General features: G+C 34.5%; 2 protein-coding genes across 3 annotated transcripts in view; one reads left to right on the forward strand and one right to left on the reverse strand.

Moving 5' to 3' along the window:
• Positions 1 to 20817, forward strand: part of LOC136034486 (protein phosphatase methylesterase 1-like) — a 219045-nt gene that overhangs the window by 45441 nt on the left and 152787 nt on the right. Inside the window, exons 6-9 of one of the 2 annotated variants that reach the window (XR_010619188.1) lie at positions 723 to 876; positions 1657 to 1831; positions 3044 to 3176; positions 9780 to 9885. Coding sequence is in view for 1 of the 2 variants with exons in the window: in XM_065715701.1 (XP_065571773.1) it covers positions 723 to 876; positions 1657 to 1831; positions 3044 to 3176; positions 9780 to 9798 (481 nt within the window). In the remaining variant the exon portion in view is untranslated. Of the gene's footprint in view, positions 1 to 722; positions 877 to 1656; positions 1832 to 3043; positions 3177 to 9779; positions 10085 to 20817 lie in introns of those variants that run through there. The other variant, XM_065715701.1, reaches the window with a different exon arrangement.
• Positions 15879 to 20817, reverse strand: part of LOC136034482 (neuronal membrane glycoprotein M6-b-like) — a 34366-nt gene continuing 29427 nt past the window's right edge. Inside the window, exon 6 of the mRNA XM_065715697.1 lies at positions 15879 to 19632. Coding sequence (XP_065571769.1) covers positions 19501 to 19632 — 132 coding nt within the window. The 3' untranslated portion in view covers positions 15879 to 19500. The remainder of the gene's footprint in view (positions 19633 to 20817) is intronic.

The following is a 20817-nucleotide window of genomic DNA, read 5'->3' on the forward strand; positions in this document are numbered from 1 at the left end:
AGGAATCGGGATGAAGCTTGGTTGATAGAATAAACAAATGTCCTTGATACGTGATTGACAGAATCGTACTGGATTCAATCTCTTTGGGGGAGTTGGGGGGAGGGGTTCAGTGATTTGGCGAGTTTGGTGCTTTTGGACGTGCTAGGACGATGAAAATTAGTAGGCGTGTCAGGGAGCTGCACAATTTGACTTGATAAAGTCCTTTTCCCAGATTCGACCATCTGGGGGGCTAAAGGGAGAGGAAATATTAGAAAAAATTAGGTATTTATAACTTACGAGTGGGTGATCGGATCTTAATGAATTTTGATATTTAGAAGGACATCGTGACTCATAGCTCTTATTTTAAATCCTGACCGGCATTAAGCCTCTTATTTTCCTTTTTAAATCAATCTATTGATTCATAGAATTTTGTTAGAGCTCATACCATATGATCTCTTGGCTCTTAGCTCTTCTCGCTTCGTCACAAGTGCCATATAAGCTCTTAGCTCTTGTTTTCAGTAACAAATAAAAAAATAGTTTAAGGATAGTTGCTACCCTTTCCGATATCACGGACAATTTCAATCTACTGTTTTCGTATTAAGAGAACCTAACAATGCTTAAGCAATTAGAAAGCTTAATCGATGCTTTATATTTTAAATAAAGTGTAAAAAAGAGTGGTAATTTTATTATGAAAAAATACTGTTTAATCTTAAGATTAATATTTTATTTGCATCTCATTGAAGCATAGCTAGTGGTCGGTCTGCAGCCCAAGAAAACTTCGCCGAAGAAGCCGTTCACAATGAATTTATCACAAGTAATCTGCCCGCAGGGTCTTTTGCAGAAGAAGATGAAGAAAAACAGGATGAAAAAATGGAAGAATCTAACGCAAATGAACAAGTTAGTTTTATTAACTTTATTAGTTTCAGTGCAAGCATTCTTTTAAGTGAGCACCGTTTTAAATCTAATTGAATGTATGTATATACTACTCATATAAATAGAAGTTAATTATTATTGCTGATAAATTAACCCTAAAAGAAAATTTTGGAGTCTCAAGCTTACCTAGCTGGTTTCGAGCAAGTTAAGGATAATCCTAAGTATTTTTGCTACAGAGTAGACGCCAGATCTGAGTCCATGGTCCCACGGTCAAGAAGACTGTGGCATAGTTGGTTTGACGTTCTTTACGTCTTGGATAATTCTTACAAAAATAAAATCATTGTTCAGGATGCCACTTGAGATCATCTTCCCTGCTTTATTATTTTGCTTCGAGAAGAGCATAATCGATGTTTAAAGACTATAATTCCTAGTATTTATACGAATGTGTGCAGGGCCAATTCGCTTTTTGTACATTTAATAGAAAGGTTTTAAGTTGTAAAATTATAAGCTTTGGAAATAAAATGTTCTTTAGAGAGGGAATTAGCATTGTTTAAATAATTGAGTAGATATATCTTTCAATCTATTTCTCTCAGTACAGCTTAGACTGGATTTCAATTAAAAATTGACGGTTGATTACATCCATGTTTTAAAACAATATAATTTACACCCATTGAATCTCTTTGTTTATCCCACGAGGAAAACTATAACTTATCGTTCTAACAAAACTTAAGTTAAATTCTTGTTTCTTATTCCATTTCGTTTACAAATTATAGAAATACAAAAAATATTTGTCTGCTATTTTAGGAAGTAAAAAAAACTGGATATACTTGGCGCATTAATTTGTCTAAAACAGAGAAGTATTGGAATAGTTGGTTTCATGGCCTTTCCAATATGTTCCTTAGTATTCCTGCAGCGAAAATCCTTCTGTTGGCTGGTATAGATCGGCTTGACAAAGATTTGACTGTAGGACAAATGCAAGGTAATTCAGCCACTATTTATTTGTATTTTTAACTTTTATTTTTGTTTATAAAAATTCAATCGTTTTCGGCTCTATATTTTGTTTCGTTTTTGGTCCAGTATAATTTGACAAAAGGGATATATTAGCCTTCCTCCATTAGGACTTGTACTCGTCTGGGTCCTCCGCACAAATACAACTAACTTGTGCGTGTCTTCCTTTTTCTTCCATTTATTTTTCTTTTCGTTTTCTGTGATTTTTGGTATTTATCTTGTTTTAATTTACCATCGTTGTGGAGCATACAAAAGCGATTTTTTTTGTTTTTTCCCTTTTTAAATTTTATTGCCGAAGTGAAAAAGTTTTTCATTAATCTTGACATTAGAATTCGGCTAAAGCTTTTTAATTCTTGTTATCATTATAACAGGCCGTGGTTATATCCTTGGTTAAGATGTTCATTTTATTAAAAAAAAATGTGTTTTGTTTACTAGTCTTTAAAAAGTTAGTATAAATCCATGAGATACTTTAACTTGCATCCAAAGAAGGCCCCAGCTTCATTATTAATTTAATCTGTTTTATCCCAAAGGCCTGTTTTCAGTGTTTCCCCTAGGTCGAGATCAATAGTTGAAAAAAATGAATTTTTAACGGAAATGCATTTCGGATTTATTTTTTACTCTTTTGAAGTCAATTTTATTTTAAATTCGTGCGGCTCCAAAGAAGGACCAGGGAGGTTGTAAGCTCCTTACTAGCTCTTGTTCTCGAAAATGGATTTACGAATTGGAAATAAGTTAGAGTCTCAAAAATAAGCATAAATAAGCGAGTCATAAATGAAGTTCTATGTCAATTACGTTAGACCGTGAGCAACTACTTGGCTCATATGGCCAGTATAAAAAAAGAGATATTAATACAATTTACTAATTGTTTGTGTCAAAGGGTATGAACCTGCAACGGTAAAATAATCTGGAGCATCGTTCCTAATCTCAGGAAAAGGTAAAACTGTTCTTTTCGGTAAATGAAAAATTTAGATAATCTTTTAGGTAAATTGAAATGAGAAATTTCCCCGTCTGGTGGCTATATTTTAAATTAATACCGAGTGTTACCAAAATATAAATAAGTAAAATGGTAACCACTCCTGGTGGCCAGTGTGTTTTACATTTTATTTACTAAAAGATCATTTCGTTTGTTATTTTTGTGAGTTTTTTTTAAAGCTTGATATAGTATTATTTAAAACATTCACAGGCAAGTTTCAAATGCATGTGCTCCCTCAGTGTGGACACGCTGTTCATGAGGACGTACCTGACCGGGTTGCAGAAGTTGTGGCTACTTTCCTAGTCCGAAACAGGTTTGCAGAGGCTAAAGAAAATTTCCACAGGTAAAACATCATTATTTCTTAAAGGTAATATAAAAGCAACATAAAATTAATAGCATAAATAGCGACGTTTTGATGTTTGAAAATAATAGGTACGAGACACAAACTATTGATTAAGTACACTGATACTTGCACATAGTAAAAAGATGCAAAAAGACCCACCCCTTCCCTCCAAAAGATTTCTTAGTTACCCTCCAGCCTCCATAAAAAATGTTGCCTCCTTGTCATAGCATAATATTTGAAAACATGAATATATAGTGAGTCGTCGATAGTGTAGCTGAAGATAGCATCGACTCTTCCTGACAAGAGTACATGGCCAAATGCCTAAAACCATATAGTCATCAAAATGAGCATTGGTTTTGCATAAACCCTTCATTCAGTTAGGGGTCTTGAGGATTTCTTGCTGTCTGGTTTTTAGTCAGCTCAAACGCTTTGTATAAACTTGAGAAAGCGTTATTTGTCCCTGCCTGGCACTGGTGGGATTGCTTGCCTTTCTTGAGGCACTAACGTCTTCGGAGATTTAAAAATCATCATAATTTTTGGAAGGTTACGGCGTTCAAAGACTATTACTGTATTGGCATTTTGGCTGACGAATTTTAACGTTTTGAACTGGGCTTGTTAGTAGTTTGGGAACTGATCTCGCAGGGAATATATGAAATATGAAACTGAGTAATCTATGGGTTATTTGTTAAGGTACCAATGATAGAGCATATGGACTGGGAGCATGATTCATGATGAAAAGGGAAGCCTCTAAGTCTTAGGCTTGGAAAGTGCAAATGATACCCATCTAACTGCGCGTGTCCTTGTAAAATTGACTAACAGAGACAATACTGATTCCAAAGAATTTTTTCACACACAGCTACAGTATCAAATAGACAACATCCCTGGTAAAAATATGGTACTTTTATTAGGGAACTTTATTGCCCTGGTTGGCCAAGGGGGATTTTGTGTAGGAAAAGAAAAGAGGAATGTAGCTAGACTTATGCAATTTTGCAGGCATAATCGTCTAGTTTTAACTAATATCGTACTTCGTCATAAAATAACCCATAAGCTAAAATGATTTTCAGATGATGACAAGACGTCTAATCTTGTCGATTACTTTAATGTAAATCAAAGACTGGCTAGACTGAGTCTATGACACTTGGGTCAGGGTGTATAGAGGTACTGCATTGAAGTCAAAAGGGAAGATTTCAATGCAGTAGTGTTCAGAGTCGATTTGAAGCTGAAGTTTATGAAAGCAAACTTATCATTAGGTATTTATTACTTTGAAAGGATTAGAAATTACTGGGAGTGCTATGCATATGAAATTCGTGATTTTTGGATTTACCAAATTTTGAAAGATGAATTGATCAATTTTTTATTTAGACTAATAACAGAATAGTATCTGGATTGTCCGATTCCTTTAGTCCCGAATTCTATAGACTGTGATAAGGCATTTGATTAAGCAGCTGGGAAAGCTTTAGTCCTATCTTTGTATATTTTAGCCTATCAGTGCGTTAAAGGGACTGCTGTTGTGACGTAGTTAATGCAAATGTAATAGAAAAATGCAACCTGGTCTGGCAACCGATATACCCAACCACCGCACCGAATCTACGCGAGGGATGGAAAATTTTTTAGAACTTAGAGGTTTAGGAGGGGATGGAAAATCGAAAGAAAGATACACACATTCACCAACATTAAGCGAAAGACCGATTTTAGTAAAAGAATAAGAAACTTTATGAACCATTTGCGACAGTCTGAGTTTAGACCTGCTAATTAGAAAAAATACCATCAGAATAAGCAAGGTATGAAATATCAGTTAACCCAACAAAACACATAGAAGAAATATTCTCAAGAATACTAGAAATACAAAATGTAAAACACTTTGAGATAATACTCCGCCCTGCCGTACACCCCGACGAATAGGGACAATAAAAGAAGAAATGGCACCATTAGTTTTAATTTGAATATAGGATTTACCATAACAAAACTGAAGAAGAAAAATTGGCGAAAGATTAATGCCGTGACTATAAAGAGAATAAAGAGCCTGACTGTACAATACTATTGAAAGCCATAGAAAGATCATGGGCACAAATGTGAAAACCATACCCTTTAGCAAAAGCATCTTTAAAAAGGCAAGCCAGAGTACGGTGAGCGGGATGGCAACCGATTCCAGACTGAAAACTGAGCTGGTTCTCCCCAAAATTAGCATTCAAATTGATTTAAGGAAGTAGGATATATTCAAGGATTTTACTAAGATTACAAGCAACCGTGATTGGTCCGTAAGAATAACAGTCCTATGGACTCTTACCTCTTTTAAGAACGGAAGTGACAGTTCCACACAAAAAGCTATCAGGAACAAGAGAACAACAATTACACATCTGAAAAGGCAACTTTAAATGAAAAAACAAAGACGGGCAATTTATTTTAAGATGACAAACACTAATTCCGTCAACATCACCAGGACTTGATTTCAGTTTCTTAACTGATGCAATTACAGAATCAACAGAAACGGATAGAACTAGTGCCTGAGTCAAGAAAGGTGGGAGAACCGAACAAAGCAATTTTGAGTAAAATGCGTGTACTGCATAAATCATTTTGGAAAATATAACTGAATAGTGGTGAGACCAAGCAGCTGGCGAGATTGGGCAATTAAGATTTCGTGAATTATCTAATTTAGATGAATTAATCACTTTGTCCCATTCATTCTTGTTGGTAGGACAATCTAACCCTTTGTATCGGCTTGATTGCAAACGTTTTTTTAAACACACGCTTAGTTTTTGTTTTATTTCAAATACATTTCCGGATAGTAGTTGACCATTATCAATCCATATCCGCAGCCACAACTTTGCTTTATTTTTCACAATTTTTAGTTCGGGGTCATATGACCAGATTGGTTTCCATGTACTTCTTCTCAATCGCTCCTAAGGAATGGCAACCTCCTCTGCACGTTTTAAACACCAAACAGCTTGGTTGTAGTACTGATTCAGTTCATAATTGCTTTTTGTAGAGCGGACAATTAGCTGGAGTAAATCAAAGGGTACACGTAAAGAACCAAGGAGTATGGCCGGGGCGGAAATATATAGTGACATGTTAGCATTTTTCCAGTTACTCTGAACAAACCATTTAGAGGCAGGGGGATCTGCCTGGGTTGTACTATTTGTTTTTATCAAAAAGTAGAGCGATAGTGAAAGGTGATCAATATCCTGCTAATCTTCATGGACGTGTACTGTTGAAGATGCAATAAACGGGGAGCAAATCACATGATCAATATCCGATAGGCTGCCAGAATTATATGTACTAAAAAGATAGATCCTTCGCAAATATTCTGTAATCAGGGAGACTATCAAGAAGGTTCACAGAACGCACGAATCAAGCTTTATGTCAATGTTCATATCACCAATAATAATAAATTGGTAACCATTCTTGCTTATTCTATGAAGGAGAGTTTTTAAACTTGCACATGCTTTGGAGAATTTATTCAAACAAGTCATATTCTTCTCATCATAAGGCATATATTTATTAATCAAAACAGTTTTGTCGAGTCTTATAGCTAGAAAATGCTCGTCAGAAAAATAACATGACGGAGACAAAAAGCTGAGCTATTGTTTTATATATGCTAAGCCCGTGGAAGGCCTTCCAGAAGTAGGAAAAGCATTTGTTGTTAAAGCAAAGTGACTAGCACTACGGCGAAGGAAATTAATACTCGTTCCTGTCAAAAGGTGTTCCTGAAAGCATACAATGTCAAACTTACTGTACAGTTCATCGATGGCCAGATCCTTGTTTTTTGTCCCATAAATATTAAGAGACATGATTGTTACTGACACAGACATTAATTAGTTTTATGGCAAATTGTGACTTACAATTGCTTTCAGTTTAGGACATGTGAAACTAAACGAAACATGACTGCCTCCACAGTTTGTACACTTAGGTGACAAATTGCAAGTCGAGTCTCTGTCTGAGACATGGGGACCGGCACATCGCGCACAGTTCAGTGTTACACTGGAACAAGATAACTGGAGATGTTCAGGGGACCGGCAAATGCTACAACAACGGGGAATCGCCTTAAACTCGTAAACACGTAGATTTTCATATCCCACTTTAAGACCGTATCTGAATGCTTCTGCTCTTGACATTGCATCAGAGAGTTCAAGTTCTGCCGCATTGGATTTCCCTAGCCTAGAAGCGTCAGATACACCACGGCAGGATATCAGGTGAGATAATCCAAAATCGCTTGGAATTTCCTTCAAGAGGCCGTAAAACTTCTTGGTTTGGACTTTCGCAGAATAGCCAGTTATCGCTCCAGTTACTGACAAACGGAAATCTTCGGCGACTGACTTATCTATGTTGACAGTCAGTTTGTCACGTACAGGACGTATACCAGTACAGGGCGTATGACTGATTCATGACCATTTATCTGATCTGTTACAACTTTTCGTTTTATTAGGTCTGAGAGAGTAGGGTCTGAGAGATTGTATGCTACAACAATAGTAGCATACGAGTTGGGAACTGTAGGCTTTGGCAGTTGTGCTAATTAGTAAATATTAATTTGTGAGTAGCTCCCGGCCCTTCAGCTATCGGATAAATAATGACAATAATTTTAATAAATGTTTTTTGGCATTTATTTTTGGTGTGGGATAGAGTGAGAAGTGTGGTGATATCCGTTTCTTTTGGGTTTGTTTGTTTATACTATTTGTATTGTCGCCTGGCTTTTGAGCCAGTCTCCCTTCCGGGTGTGTTATGTGAATAGTTTTAAATATGTATAGTTAAAGAATAATAAAGAACTTGAACTTGGGTAATCCAATTCATGAGCATCCAGCTTTATCGCAGCGACCTTCATTAGTTTTTCCACAAGATTAACCTTTGTAGAAAGCCTAGAGTAAGCCACAGCGGGCAGAATGGGAACCTCGGTAGGAGACTTGATAACGTAAATCGGAGTCGATACCTCCCCAGAGTCCAATTTTTGAATAACCAAGAATATCTTTTACATTATTTGTAGAAGCTTTCGTGCCGATGCACCGTGGGCAGTTATCATTAGGTGCAACCTTCGCCTAAATTTTTTTTTGCATTAGCAATAATATCTCATTCAAAAATGTTGAATTCCTTCTTCCCACTTATTTTGCAGAAAGTTCGTTACAGGGCAGTGTACATTTATCCATAGCTTGTTTTCAATAAAGTGTAAATGATCCAATAGGCTTGTATTTGTATAAATGGTGTATTTGCAGTTGGAAGCAGGGTTGCCAACCTGCACGGTATGATTAGGCTTAAATTAACACTTACTTGAATCCAGTTTGAATTGAAATAAAATCAGAGTCCAGAGACGGGCCAGTCCAGCGAAAACTCAATTATTATCCAAATAGCAAATTGATAGCTTGAATCTAGGCCAGATCAATTTAATCCAAAACAAAATAATGCGAAATAACAGTCGCTGAATTCTAGCAAGCTTCGCAGGATTTAATACAAAACAAAAAATTGCGAAATAACATTCCAGAATTGAATTAAGTTCAAAGCACTGAATTAATGAATTTCATGACGGGCCAAGTTCAAAACAGGTGCAGTAATTCAGGATGAAAGTAAGCTTCACAGTTCAAATAATCCAAAATAGATGTTATCACTTTGAAGACTGAAGTGAAGTGAGTGAGGGAAATGGTTAGAATGGTTAAAATAGTTAATCAAGGAAACTAATTTTTATATATATATATATATATATATATATATATATATATATATATATATATATATATATATATATATATATATATATATATATATATATATATATATATATATATATATATATATATATATATGCATAAAATCATTGTAACCACTAAAATTATCTTCATATGTCAACCCTAGTACAATAGTTCTATAATGTGGAAGTGGATCGGTAATGTCTACTGCTTTGTTTTTACGATAGAACCATAAACCCATGCATACTCTTTGAGGTAACCTATAATTCACATAGTACATGCGCTAACTTCACGATATAATCGTTTAAACAATGCGTATTTACGTTCTTAAAATAGTTTTCTTGTGTCACAGTCAAATATTTAACGCCTTTTTTGTAGGCTTTTTTATATTGTGTTCTTTTCTTTGGCATTGGTTTAGAATAATACAAATGACAATGATCAGACTGTGTATCAGTTGTGTTAGTTTAGTTGTTTCTCTTACATTTCCAATATCTATCAATGTTCTATCTCATGTCTCTCTTTTCCCTGTAATTTTTTTTGCTTTAATGACCATTGGTGAGATTATTTTCTGAGCCGTTCAGAGGTCAACCCGTTTTGTTAAACACTAATTTTGGAACTATAAATGTGTGGCTCTTTAACTAAGTTTTTGGTCTTTTCTCCTTTTTTCGAGATTTTTAGTTGGATTTGAGATTTTTATTGTCATTTACTTTACAGTTTCAAATGGATTTACACTTTATTTGTATTAAACCATATCTGCAATAACCTAGTTCTCTTTTTTTCGGTGGAGCGACACGCTTGTGTCAACTTCTGTATGTTTTTTTTAGTCTTTTTTTTACTAACAAAAGTTAAGGATGAATACATATAACAAAGCTTTTTTTTTCTTTTCTTTTTTTTAGTTGTTGAATAGCACTATTGTAAGAAACCTTCCTTTCAGGCCGTTCCCTTGCTGTTGATTGACATTTTGGCATTCCCTATAAACTTGTCAATGTGTTCAACCACCGTGAATGATTTTCTTTATTTTGTAATTGTACCTATTAATGAAACAAAAATTGGAGATGAAAAAAATTTAGTGCTATCCTGTCATATTTCCTGGAAGATTATTAGTTGGTAACAGCTTAGTTATGGATTGGAGTAGAATATTTAAATTGTACATAAGTTGTGATTAATTGTGTGGATTTTAAATGTAATTTTTTATTTTGTATGTAGTGATACATAAAATAAAGGCTACTGATTTTTTTTTTTTTTTTTTTTTTTTTTTTTTTTGCCTTCACAATTTGATTTATTGACAAACTTCATTCTTTTTTTCAATCCACAACTCGTCAGTCAGTTTTAACTGATTTAAATGTTCGATAAATTCTACCTATATATATATATATATATATATATATATATATATATATATATATATATATATATATATATATATATATATATATATATATATATATATATATATATATACTATATCTACTGTTTGTCAGGAAGTTTTCTTAGTAAATATAGTTAGAGAAAAACACCTAGGCATAGTCTTTTTAACATAAAAATCCTTGTTCTGTTTTGTCCCAGTTTTGGGATATTACTGGGTTGTCAAGAAACGAAACACATTACAGACAAAAATTAGTAATAAGCGGTCGTTACTTCAAGTTCGACAAATACAAAAATATTGGAAGATCATAAAAATCTGGATATTTCTGGCGTTCTGGGCATGAACATCCTTCGCTCCCACATGCCTGAGCCATGTTGTCGTGGTAAAAAGCTTATTTCAAACATTATGACTTTTAGATTAAAAAATTCGTTCTTTTCTCAAGACAAGCACTTACGGGAGATTTTTATTTAGTTTTAAATTTAAATATTTAGAAAAATAACTGTCCATGGGTTTCTCGGAATTCACTAATCAATACTGCGAATGTAAATTAATACATAGTGCATCCTACTCGAGATATCTCACAATATACACAATAAAAGGTTGTATTATTTTGTTTAATATCAATCTGTCTAATAAGACATTGAGCTTATGAAAGGAAGACCTAGTTTAATCGACTGACTCTCAGAATCAACTTTGACTACGGCAACTGAATACCTTTTTTTCAATTTTAGCAACAACGCACTTGTGAGCTTTGTATATTCAAAATGATATTCCCTATCGCAAGGATATTCCCTAAAATAAAGGATTAATATAAAGTGGTAAAACACGTTACAGGCATTGAATACTAACTAATGATTTTAGAAGCGAATTAATTAAGCTATGCTAACATGTACTTTAGCTCATTTGAGATCAAAATTGCAAATTTTGCAGACAGACCAATATATTCAGAACATTCTTATAAAACAACTGAATAACAATTTGGGACAAATCTAAGTATGTATGATTCCTCGATCGAAATTGTTAACTTTTTCTTTCTTTTTCGACGTAACACCTTATATTAGGCATTCTTTACTTAGACCACACTGGCGTTCTATGACGAACAAATAAATTTTTAAATGGAGATAATTCCATTTATTTAGACAGTGAAAAAAAAAAAACAGGTACAAAAGTCCAGATATTTCGATCACATATACAGCAACCGTCATCAGTAGAATTACCAAAATAATAATATTGAAACTAGCATATTTATGTACAAAAAAATAAATAATTTTTCGGGTCATTCACAAAATAATGAACTTCCGGATTATTCACTACATTATTTTCAGACGAAGTTTATCGATAAAGTTCATTCAAATTCTTGATGTAAATACCTAATCTAAGGTGTTATATTGAAAATATGTTGTATAAATGGAATTATCCCCATCTGAGAATTTATTTGTTCAATATCGTTGACGTTTTTAAACTACTAAAATACTGTCAGTATTTTCAGGATTGTGATTACTGTCAGATGAAGTTTTTAGAACAAAGTTTGAAAATGATAGTAAACTCTAATAGTCAATACATTGTGGCACGATTAGTCAATATTATTTTTATCGCTTGTTTCTGGCCAAAAGTATAAAAATGAATTGCGAAAAATTCAAGGAACAAAAGTATTGGAGAACTTAATTTCTATATTGGAATCCGGTACTTAAACAGCTATTACTATGGGGAGGGGGATAAGTCGTAAAAATGCAAGAAATACACGAAAAATATAAACAATCACGAGAAAAATATAGACTGGAGGAAAAACGGCCCGAAGCCCCTTCCCCTGCGTTCATGCTTGAGTGAGGCACACTGGTTCCCATTTTATCCATGGATCATAACGGTAAAGGAATCAAATAGTTCGTGGTAATGAACTGCAAGTAAGGAATGACCTGGATCAATAGTAACCAACACTAAAGTACTACTACTTCTACTACTAATAACTCACTGCAGCACTAAGCCGTCTGAGGCCAACACAGCAACGCACGCTCCTCCTCCAACCTAATCTATTCAAGGCCTCCCTATTTACACCCTCCCAGGAAGTTCCCATTTCCTTTAAATCTTCATTTATGACATTCTCCCACCCCAGACGAGGACGACCTGTTTTCCGTGTAGCACCAGACGGTTGGCCAAAAAGGACAATTTGTCATCCTTGATCCGCGGAACGTGCCTAGCCATCTCAACCTTTTTTTCATTATAGCCCTAGAAAGCGGGATTGAACCACATTTTTCGTACAACCTATGATATGAAATATGGTCAGTCATCCGGGTACCCAGGCAATTTCTCTTGAAAACATCTAGTAAATTTTTATCCGCTTTTCAGAGCGCCCATGCTTCAGAGCCATATTTGACCACTGTCATCGCTGTAGCTTCCAATATTCTAATCTTGGTTTGCAGACTTATCTTCCTATTCTTCCAAACTTTTTTTTAGCTGTGAAATAACACCCTGAGCCCTAGCTATTTTACTTTTAACATCTCCACTGCTCCCACCGTCTTATATCAATAGATATATCAAAAGAGTTGGTATTTTTATGCTGAATTTGCTTACGAGCCTGAAAAAAAATTGGGGGGGGGGACGTCACCAAAAACTCACTAAATCTTAATGAAAATCGTACTATCAGATTCAGAATATCAGAGAGCCCTACTGTAGAGGTTTCTAGTTCTTACCGGCAAAAACGTGGAATTTAGTATTTTTTGCTAGAAGAAAGATCACGGATGCGTGTTTATTTGTTTTTCAAAGGATTGGTGATAGTATCGATTGTGGAACTCGGACGGATATTGTTTATGATCTGACCTTTTTCTTTTGTTGAGATTTCATATTCCACTCATAGTGCGTTTTTTAAGTGACAAAGACCCCCTAATCCTTTGCTATGCGTGTTGATATGTATATTTGTGTTCCGTTATCTGATATGATGATGGACATAGAGTACTTAGATTTATCGATGTTTCCAAGTGGTTAACATCCAAAATGATCTGACATAAAGCAGAAGGGCAGTGCGCCGTAACTTTAGTCTTGGAGCTGCTAACGGTAAGTCTGATGCACTTCGAAACCACAGAGACAACACCAGTCATCTCATTTAAGCCGTCGGCAATTTATTTATTTATTAATTTGATTTTTCACCCACACGATACATAAAGTAAATATGGTGGAGTAAGAATAAATATACCAAATAAAAACACAAAGAGAAAAACAAATACACACACAAAATCAACGAAAAAAACGGATAAGACGGTGGCGAGGTGATAGGCGCACAGAAGCTGCATTGGAGTTTTCTGTGAAGAATCTCGAACTTTAAAGTTATATCAGAAACTGAAAATTTTCTAACTAGAGTCCGGTTTTTTGTCCAAGGTGGAAGATACAGAAGAAATTTGCAAAATTTGAAATAATTTATCCGAATTCTTTTTAAATTACCATTATTAAGAAGGGAGAAAAAACCTGAAGCATAAAGGACAGAATGATCACAGAAAGTAGAATAACGTTTGGCCAGCGCACGTCTATTATACTTCCCTCTGTTTGCAACAATCTTTGCATAGCCAGTCTGAATCTTTTTACTTGTATCACAAACAGTACGCTGACGTAAGCTCGAAAGATTGCTAATAATAGAGATACCAAGCCAACGAATACAATCAACAAGAGGGATAGTGAAGTTATTACAGTGAAGGGGAGTAGCAGTAGTACAGTTATAGGGAAGAAACTCACATTTATCTGTATTAAGTGAAAGGCCAATATCAGAGAAAGCATCAGAAACTATAGACCATGACCCCTTTTGGAACGGCTAATCAGAAGCAAGTCGTCAGCATACGCAAGATAAGAAACATCCGCAAGACCAGAAAGGTATGTACCTGAAATCTTAGCCAGCACGCTAGAAGTACAAATCTTAAAAAGCGTAGGGGACAGAACACCGCCTTGCCTAACTCCTCTTCGTACCCTTATAATAGTGTCTGGTGCAGATCTTAATTGAAGAAAAGAATTTGAATACCAAAACCTAAGAAGCATTATAACAGAGAGATTGACCCAAGAATTATACAAAGAAAAAAGGAGCACTATGGACCACACTGTCAAACGCTTTCGAAAGATCCAAAGCACATATATAAAGACAACACAACAATGTTGTCGTAGAAATCAAAATGACTGCTGAGCTAACAAATTGTTAAGCAAGAAGTAGAAATCTGCCGAGCTAACTTTTAATTTTTAATCGGCTGCCACGGAAAAAAATAGCGTGGCAACATTAAGTCTGATTTTATATACTTGGGGAAAAGGGCAAGTTTGAAACCTTGGAGAAACAATAAAAGTCAGATGGCTGTTTTCTAAGTTCTACATCTTTTCCAACTTCCTATTGCACTTTGATTAAAGCATAATTTGCCTTTTATTTGTCTCTGATGATTACAACTAATATTTGAGACTCCCATTTGATTTTAATTCTTTTTTCAAATGAGCCTAAATCCGATGAAAGAAACATCGAATGAAATTTAGAACAAACAAAGTATGTGACAATTACATACTCTAGATAGTGTAGAGGTCAAAATTTAAACCAGCGACACAGTCTTATTGTTGCTTAATGACGAAGACCAATTTTAATCAAAAAATTTCAGATTTAATCAAAGGTAGAGCCTTTTCCTATTTCAAACAGACTACATTTCAACAGTTCAGTACTTCTTATCCGCTTTACAGAATCACGATGCCCGAAAACTGTTTTTTAGGGGGGGGGGGTTAAGATTTTCAAATCGACAAAACATTATGAAAAGGTTTCCAAAACGAAAAGCGATACTGATAAAAATGCTTATCTTTTCCCTGGTAACGGGACAATACAACCAAAAACGCCTATCCTAATTCATGCCAATAGGATTCTAAAAAAATTGATATCGAGTTTTTCAGCACAAGGGCTCAGAAAGGTTATTAACCGACCGAGTTTTTCAGGACTATCCAACTGCCTTTATTTTAAAGTCTGAGCTTCATTTTTCTTCTCTCTAATGTTAGCATGTCCTTCTATGCCGATAATGACGGAGAATTTATCTAGCAGTCAGAATTTCTTGCACTGTAATGGTCAGATGACTTCATTATCTGATCCATTAGTGAGATCTCTAACTTGCTAATTTCAGATGTACTGCCATCCAACATTCAATATTTGCACTGTCATCTAGCGATAATGTACAGTACTACATTAATATCTTCAATCAAACCTGTCGCATTCAATACCGCCCTTAGATGAAATTCGTCTAATTAGTGACTAAGTTCAAGAATTCTAGATATTTGTTATAAGGGGAAATGTGCTGGGGCAAATAATATTGTTTGTTTGAATATCCAATTTCCAAATGTTTTTTTAGCTTAAAAATTTGCGTAACTCGTCGATTCGCCTCACGAAAGATAAACTATCGATCCAGAAATATACTTTCACCCGGCTATTAAAAGTATTACCAAAAATTATAAGGGTCAATCGATTTATGTACCTTCCAAAGCCAAACAAACGAACCTCAGTTTTTTCTCCTGTTCTGGAGACGTCAGTCAACCTTATTACTTAATTAGTCACACAACACTTAGAAATGGCCTCAATTACCAACTAAGCATCTTATTCTGATTTCTTTATTAAAACGCTCATCAAAAGTTACAGTCTTTTAAGTCCATTACACGAGGGTTTTAAATGGTAAATGACCAATTTTCAAACTTTTATTTTTAAAATAAAGAAAATCACACAACAATAGCTGCTGTAATACACAAAAAGTTTAAAAGTAAATTCACCAACTATCGTAGCACTACAGATGTTCTTCTTTAATACAGGTTGGCAATCCTTTATTCGGGATTCCCTTCGACCAACTATTTTACTTATTTCGTAATAGTAATAGCAATTACGATGTATGATAGTATAATATTGAAGTAATGCATTACCTTTGTAGACATTATATACAGGCATAAACGTAAGAAAAGATGCATAGTTCAATCGTATACGTCAATAATTAGGTTCATGTCATGCTAATAATTACAGCGCTACATGAGAAAAAATTGACTCTTTGGCGATTTCTGGGATTAAGAATAGTGAATAAAAGTTTGTACATCTGAAAGTTAATTTGTGACATCTCGCGACCAATTATTACTTTACAATCTAGTCATTAAGCCCACAAGTAAAAAAATTGCAAATCTCCAAAGTTTATCAAATGCCCCAAGTTGGGGGCACTAATTAAAGATATTACAAGAAGACGACAGTTTAAACAAGTTATTCTGCAATAGCTTAATTACTCAAGTATATATAATATTTGTATAAACGCTTTTGCAACTAGCATGGACACAGATAGTTAAACACATTGTCCATACTAAATACATAAGCAAACACAACAAGTCCATGATATTTTTTCTGTTTATTTTTTTTTCCTATATATTTTCAAAACCACTTTGCACATATTTGCCACCGTTTCTTGTTGTTTGTTTTGTCATGAGATTATCGAGTGTGCAACTGAATCATCCAAATTAGCCGTTCCATATGGAAAAGCAAAGAAACTAATATGAGTCAGTGAAAATTACTCTGAATGTCAAGAAAGACGTTGTTTCTACATTGTATTTAATTTGGTTTTCCTAAAATAAAAGGCAAAGTAAAACGTCCTAAAGCAGATAAATATTGAAATTGTCATGGCTAAAATAAATGAGACCATTGAAGGACATTCCAGAAAAGGAATCTGGTAGAACATTTTAACAGCATCGGGGTATTACCACCAGATGCCAACAAATAGGGTAAGTTCAAGTCTAATCAGAAATTCTGAAAAGTGAAGATTGATGGCAAAATTTTTAATTGTAAGTAAAAAAAAATGCAACTAAGGTGTGTAGTGGAACAACTTTCAGAAAGCGATATAATCTACACCATTTAAAATTTTGGACAAAGTTCATGTAAATTGTTCTCTTGAACTAACTTGTAAGCTGTAAATGCCCAGTAATTTTATATCTCTAATTGTATAGCTCTTTGTTTTGTATTTAGCCTTGGTTTTTTATAAGACAAGAGATTATAAAGAAAATATAGGTAGCACACGGAAAATGCAGAAATAGGAACATGATTAATTAGAAGAACGGATTGAAATATACAAAAACAGGATAGAGTCTTGGGGAGGAGCGTAACTACCCATCATTTCAGTGAATAGTTGCAAAGAAAGAAGAAAAAAAAAACTTGTGATGCTAGGAAATGCCGTATTAAGCCAAATGTCAGACGATACCAATCAGGGTTGTACCTAGTATTTCGACTGAGAAGGGCAGAACCAAACCATGTTTTTAGGGGGAGGGGGGTAGAATGTTGAAAACATATATTTCCACATTCTTTTCATATACTTTTATATAATTCTTGACACCTTTTGTTTATTTATTTCTTTTTTTGGGGGTGGGGAGAGGGAGTAAACTAGATCAGAACTTTTGTGCTCTATGTTCAAGAGTGTAAAAAAGGAAAAGTATAGAAAAACACACTTCTTCTGTACATTCTTCATTGTACTATTCGCTCTGTCTTTATTCATGCAGAAGAATACCCAACAATCAACAGGTCCAAATATAAAACAAATATCCCAATATTTCTGTAAATAATACTCGGACAAATAACACATAAAAACCTATAGATTAAGTAGATTGTTGAAAAAAGTCACAAGAAAAAGAAAATTAGTGAAATATTAGTCACAATTGATTAGTAAAATAATAAGAATACTTTATACGAGCGCTAATATAAATTCAGATAGAAAAGGGTAAAGAATTGTGCGACTGATTCATCTACATCATAATTTTCAAAGGAAACCCTGTAGAGTGAAAAAACTTCTTTGACAATTCAAAAATCGTTTATAAATGGAAAAGAGAAGTAGACAAGGTCAAAATGTCACTTGTAATAGTAAGAAACAAAAGGGGACACTCAAGGTATCAGAAATATTATAAAATTCTAAAATAAAATCCCATAAAATAGCGATATCGGGATCCATCGAAAATAATATTGATTGGCAAATCGGCTTCCTAGCTTATATTCAGGATTACACCTCGAATTAAAACATTTATTGTATTCCATCGTTTTCTTTTTTTCATTTATAGATGGGTAATAAAGAACATTCATTCATTCATTTTTCAAGATGTCTAATCACGAACCACTTAATGTTTTTAGCTGAGTAGATGGGTAATATCGACCTCATTGGACAAAACAGTTGTAACCCTAGAATCATACATTATGGATTTCTTCCATGCACCAGTGTCCTATATCGCGTCTTATCATAATGCCGAACCTATCTCAGCAACAAATTACATTACGATATAACAAATATTGAGATAAGGGACTGAATATAAATCCAAAATGATAAGGGTTAATTCTTAGCTTAGACTAATTATTTATAAATGATAGCAAATTTTAGTTTCTCAAATCAATTTTCTTTTGCTTCCTTTTATGCTACTCTGTCAGTCATGCTTTGTCAGCAGCAAGGAACTATTTCTAGGCTTTCAACAAGTCACATGCCACACAATAATGTATTTTTTGTTGATACATTTTACTGCGTATGGCATAATCGTGCATTGTTTTGTGAAAACAACTGTGTGATCCTAAGGTAAGCGGTAATGTTTCTGCTTTGAATTCAATGGTTTATCGTCAAATTCTGCTGGAATTTTAGTTTATTCTTTGTTCCATATTGCTTAATCTATTTACCTCAATTATAATTTAAAGTCAACATCTATTATCGGCCTGTATAAGACTAAATTCTTAAATTCAGGGTCCATACAGCCTAGACCTCTGTTCAACCTGACAAATCAAAATAATATAATGAGGAATTCAAACATATTGCGAAATCAATGACAATGAGAAATATCTCTATTTCAATTTGGTATTAGCGTAGACAAAAGCCTTTACTAATCTTGGCGGAAACTCCCACTAGTTCGTCAGAATTCTCATAGTAGATGCTGGTGCCTGAAATAAGAAGTCAATTGGGTATCCTGTGTTTTCTTACTTTCCCTTCTTAAGATGAGTTTTCGCAAAAATTAGTACATACGTTGCCATTACCTTTGTGTCAAAATCTAGTTGGAATGAAATTAATTCCAATAAGTAGGTTTACATCGGAACACCAAAATTGGCAAATTCGCAGGTGATGAGGTTTTCATTGGGACTCCAACATTAATTCAAATTTAATAGATTAAATACTATACACAGACCCTTAGTAAACTGGTCTACAAATCACCAACAGAAATGATACTGAAATCACTAAACATAGGAATGTTAAGTATTAAAAAGGACGGAAAAAGGCACATAAAATTGTCAAATCAACTGACGATTGTACGTTTAGTATCTTTTGCCAGCCAAAGCTGTCATTTCTGATTCTGAATGCAGATACCGCAAATCTTCCAAGTCGTGTAGCTTTTCTTGATCCCTTATGTAAGCATAGTTCGCAGAAAGACACATGAGATAGTGTATCTGAAAACAAAAGGGTTAACAATTACAAAGACTTACCAAATTATAACCAACAATAACTACAGACTGTAAATTCAAACTACTTTGTGATGGAAGATGGTTATAACTAGGACGATTTTTTGGTATTAAAAACGAAATAATAATAAAGAGCCGTGTTCTAAGACAGTGGATGGTACATTATTGCCTTCAATACATATATAATCAACTAACTAATTAACCACAAAGAATATACTGCCTCTTTACCATACATGGACAAAGGAATCCAAGAATTGTAGTTTTCTATCACAAGACAAGACCATTCAACCTTTTACGTACAATTACTGCACTTCTTAGTAGACAAGAACTGATAAATAGAAATCATAAAAAACAACTTGCAGGTGATAAAGCACATGAAAAGCAACTTTAAAAAAGCCTCAACGCCAATACTCCAAGGAATTTCCGCTAAGAGTAAAAAAAAATGAGGATGTATAGAAACAAATGTTAGGCCACTCATTCGAGGCAACCCTGACCCAAAAAAAGGCCTCAGCTTTCGATAAGCTTTTTTTTCTTATTTTTAAGTCGGAGCAAAATAACATGGATGTTATAATTGGATCATTACGTTTGAGTAGTCATGTTGAACCTTTGATAGTTTTCCACCTTTAATCTTCATTCTAGATCAAATGTTTGATATCACTCCCATTTAGCTCTCTGCGTTTCTTAATCCATAACACAAAGTTGACCACATTTTTCTTGAAAAGTGACAGAGAAATAGCTCCACCTCTATCTGATGGTTCCTTTGTTCTAAGAGTGGCCCTTGAACTCCGGGTAGATCCTGCCCTCGAGGTAGCCTTATCTTAGACCTTAGATCCACCTTTGCTGACAGAGGCGCCCAGGGCATCGAGAAGGAGCTGCCTATCTTCCCACTATTTTGCTGCTGCCTGTATATTCTCCAACTGAGGATGGATCAAGGCGTTTAGATTTCTCAAATCTGTCTGGTTAGTTCGGTTCATGGTGTTTCTGTGCATGCCTCTGCGGCGTGAATCCAGTGGTTGCCAGTGGAGTGATGTATTTGGCAGCCCGGCATAATCCATCCGTAATATCTGGCCATGGTAGCTCCATCGATGAACTCTTACTAAATTTGTCACAAGACGCTGACTCGTTTTATTAAGGATAAATTGTTGGTTATCCTTTGCTACGAGTGGATGTTGA

This window comes from Artemia franciscana, chromosome 13 (assembly GCF_032884065.1).
Source record: "Artemia franciscana chromosome 13, ASM3288406v1, whole genome shotgun sequence".
Classification (NCBI taxonomy): Eukaryota; Metazoa; Arthropoda; class Branchiopoda; order Anostraca; family Artemiidae; genus Artemia; species Artemia franciscana.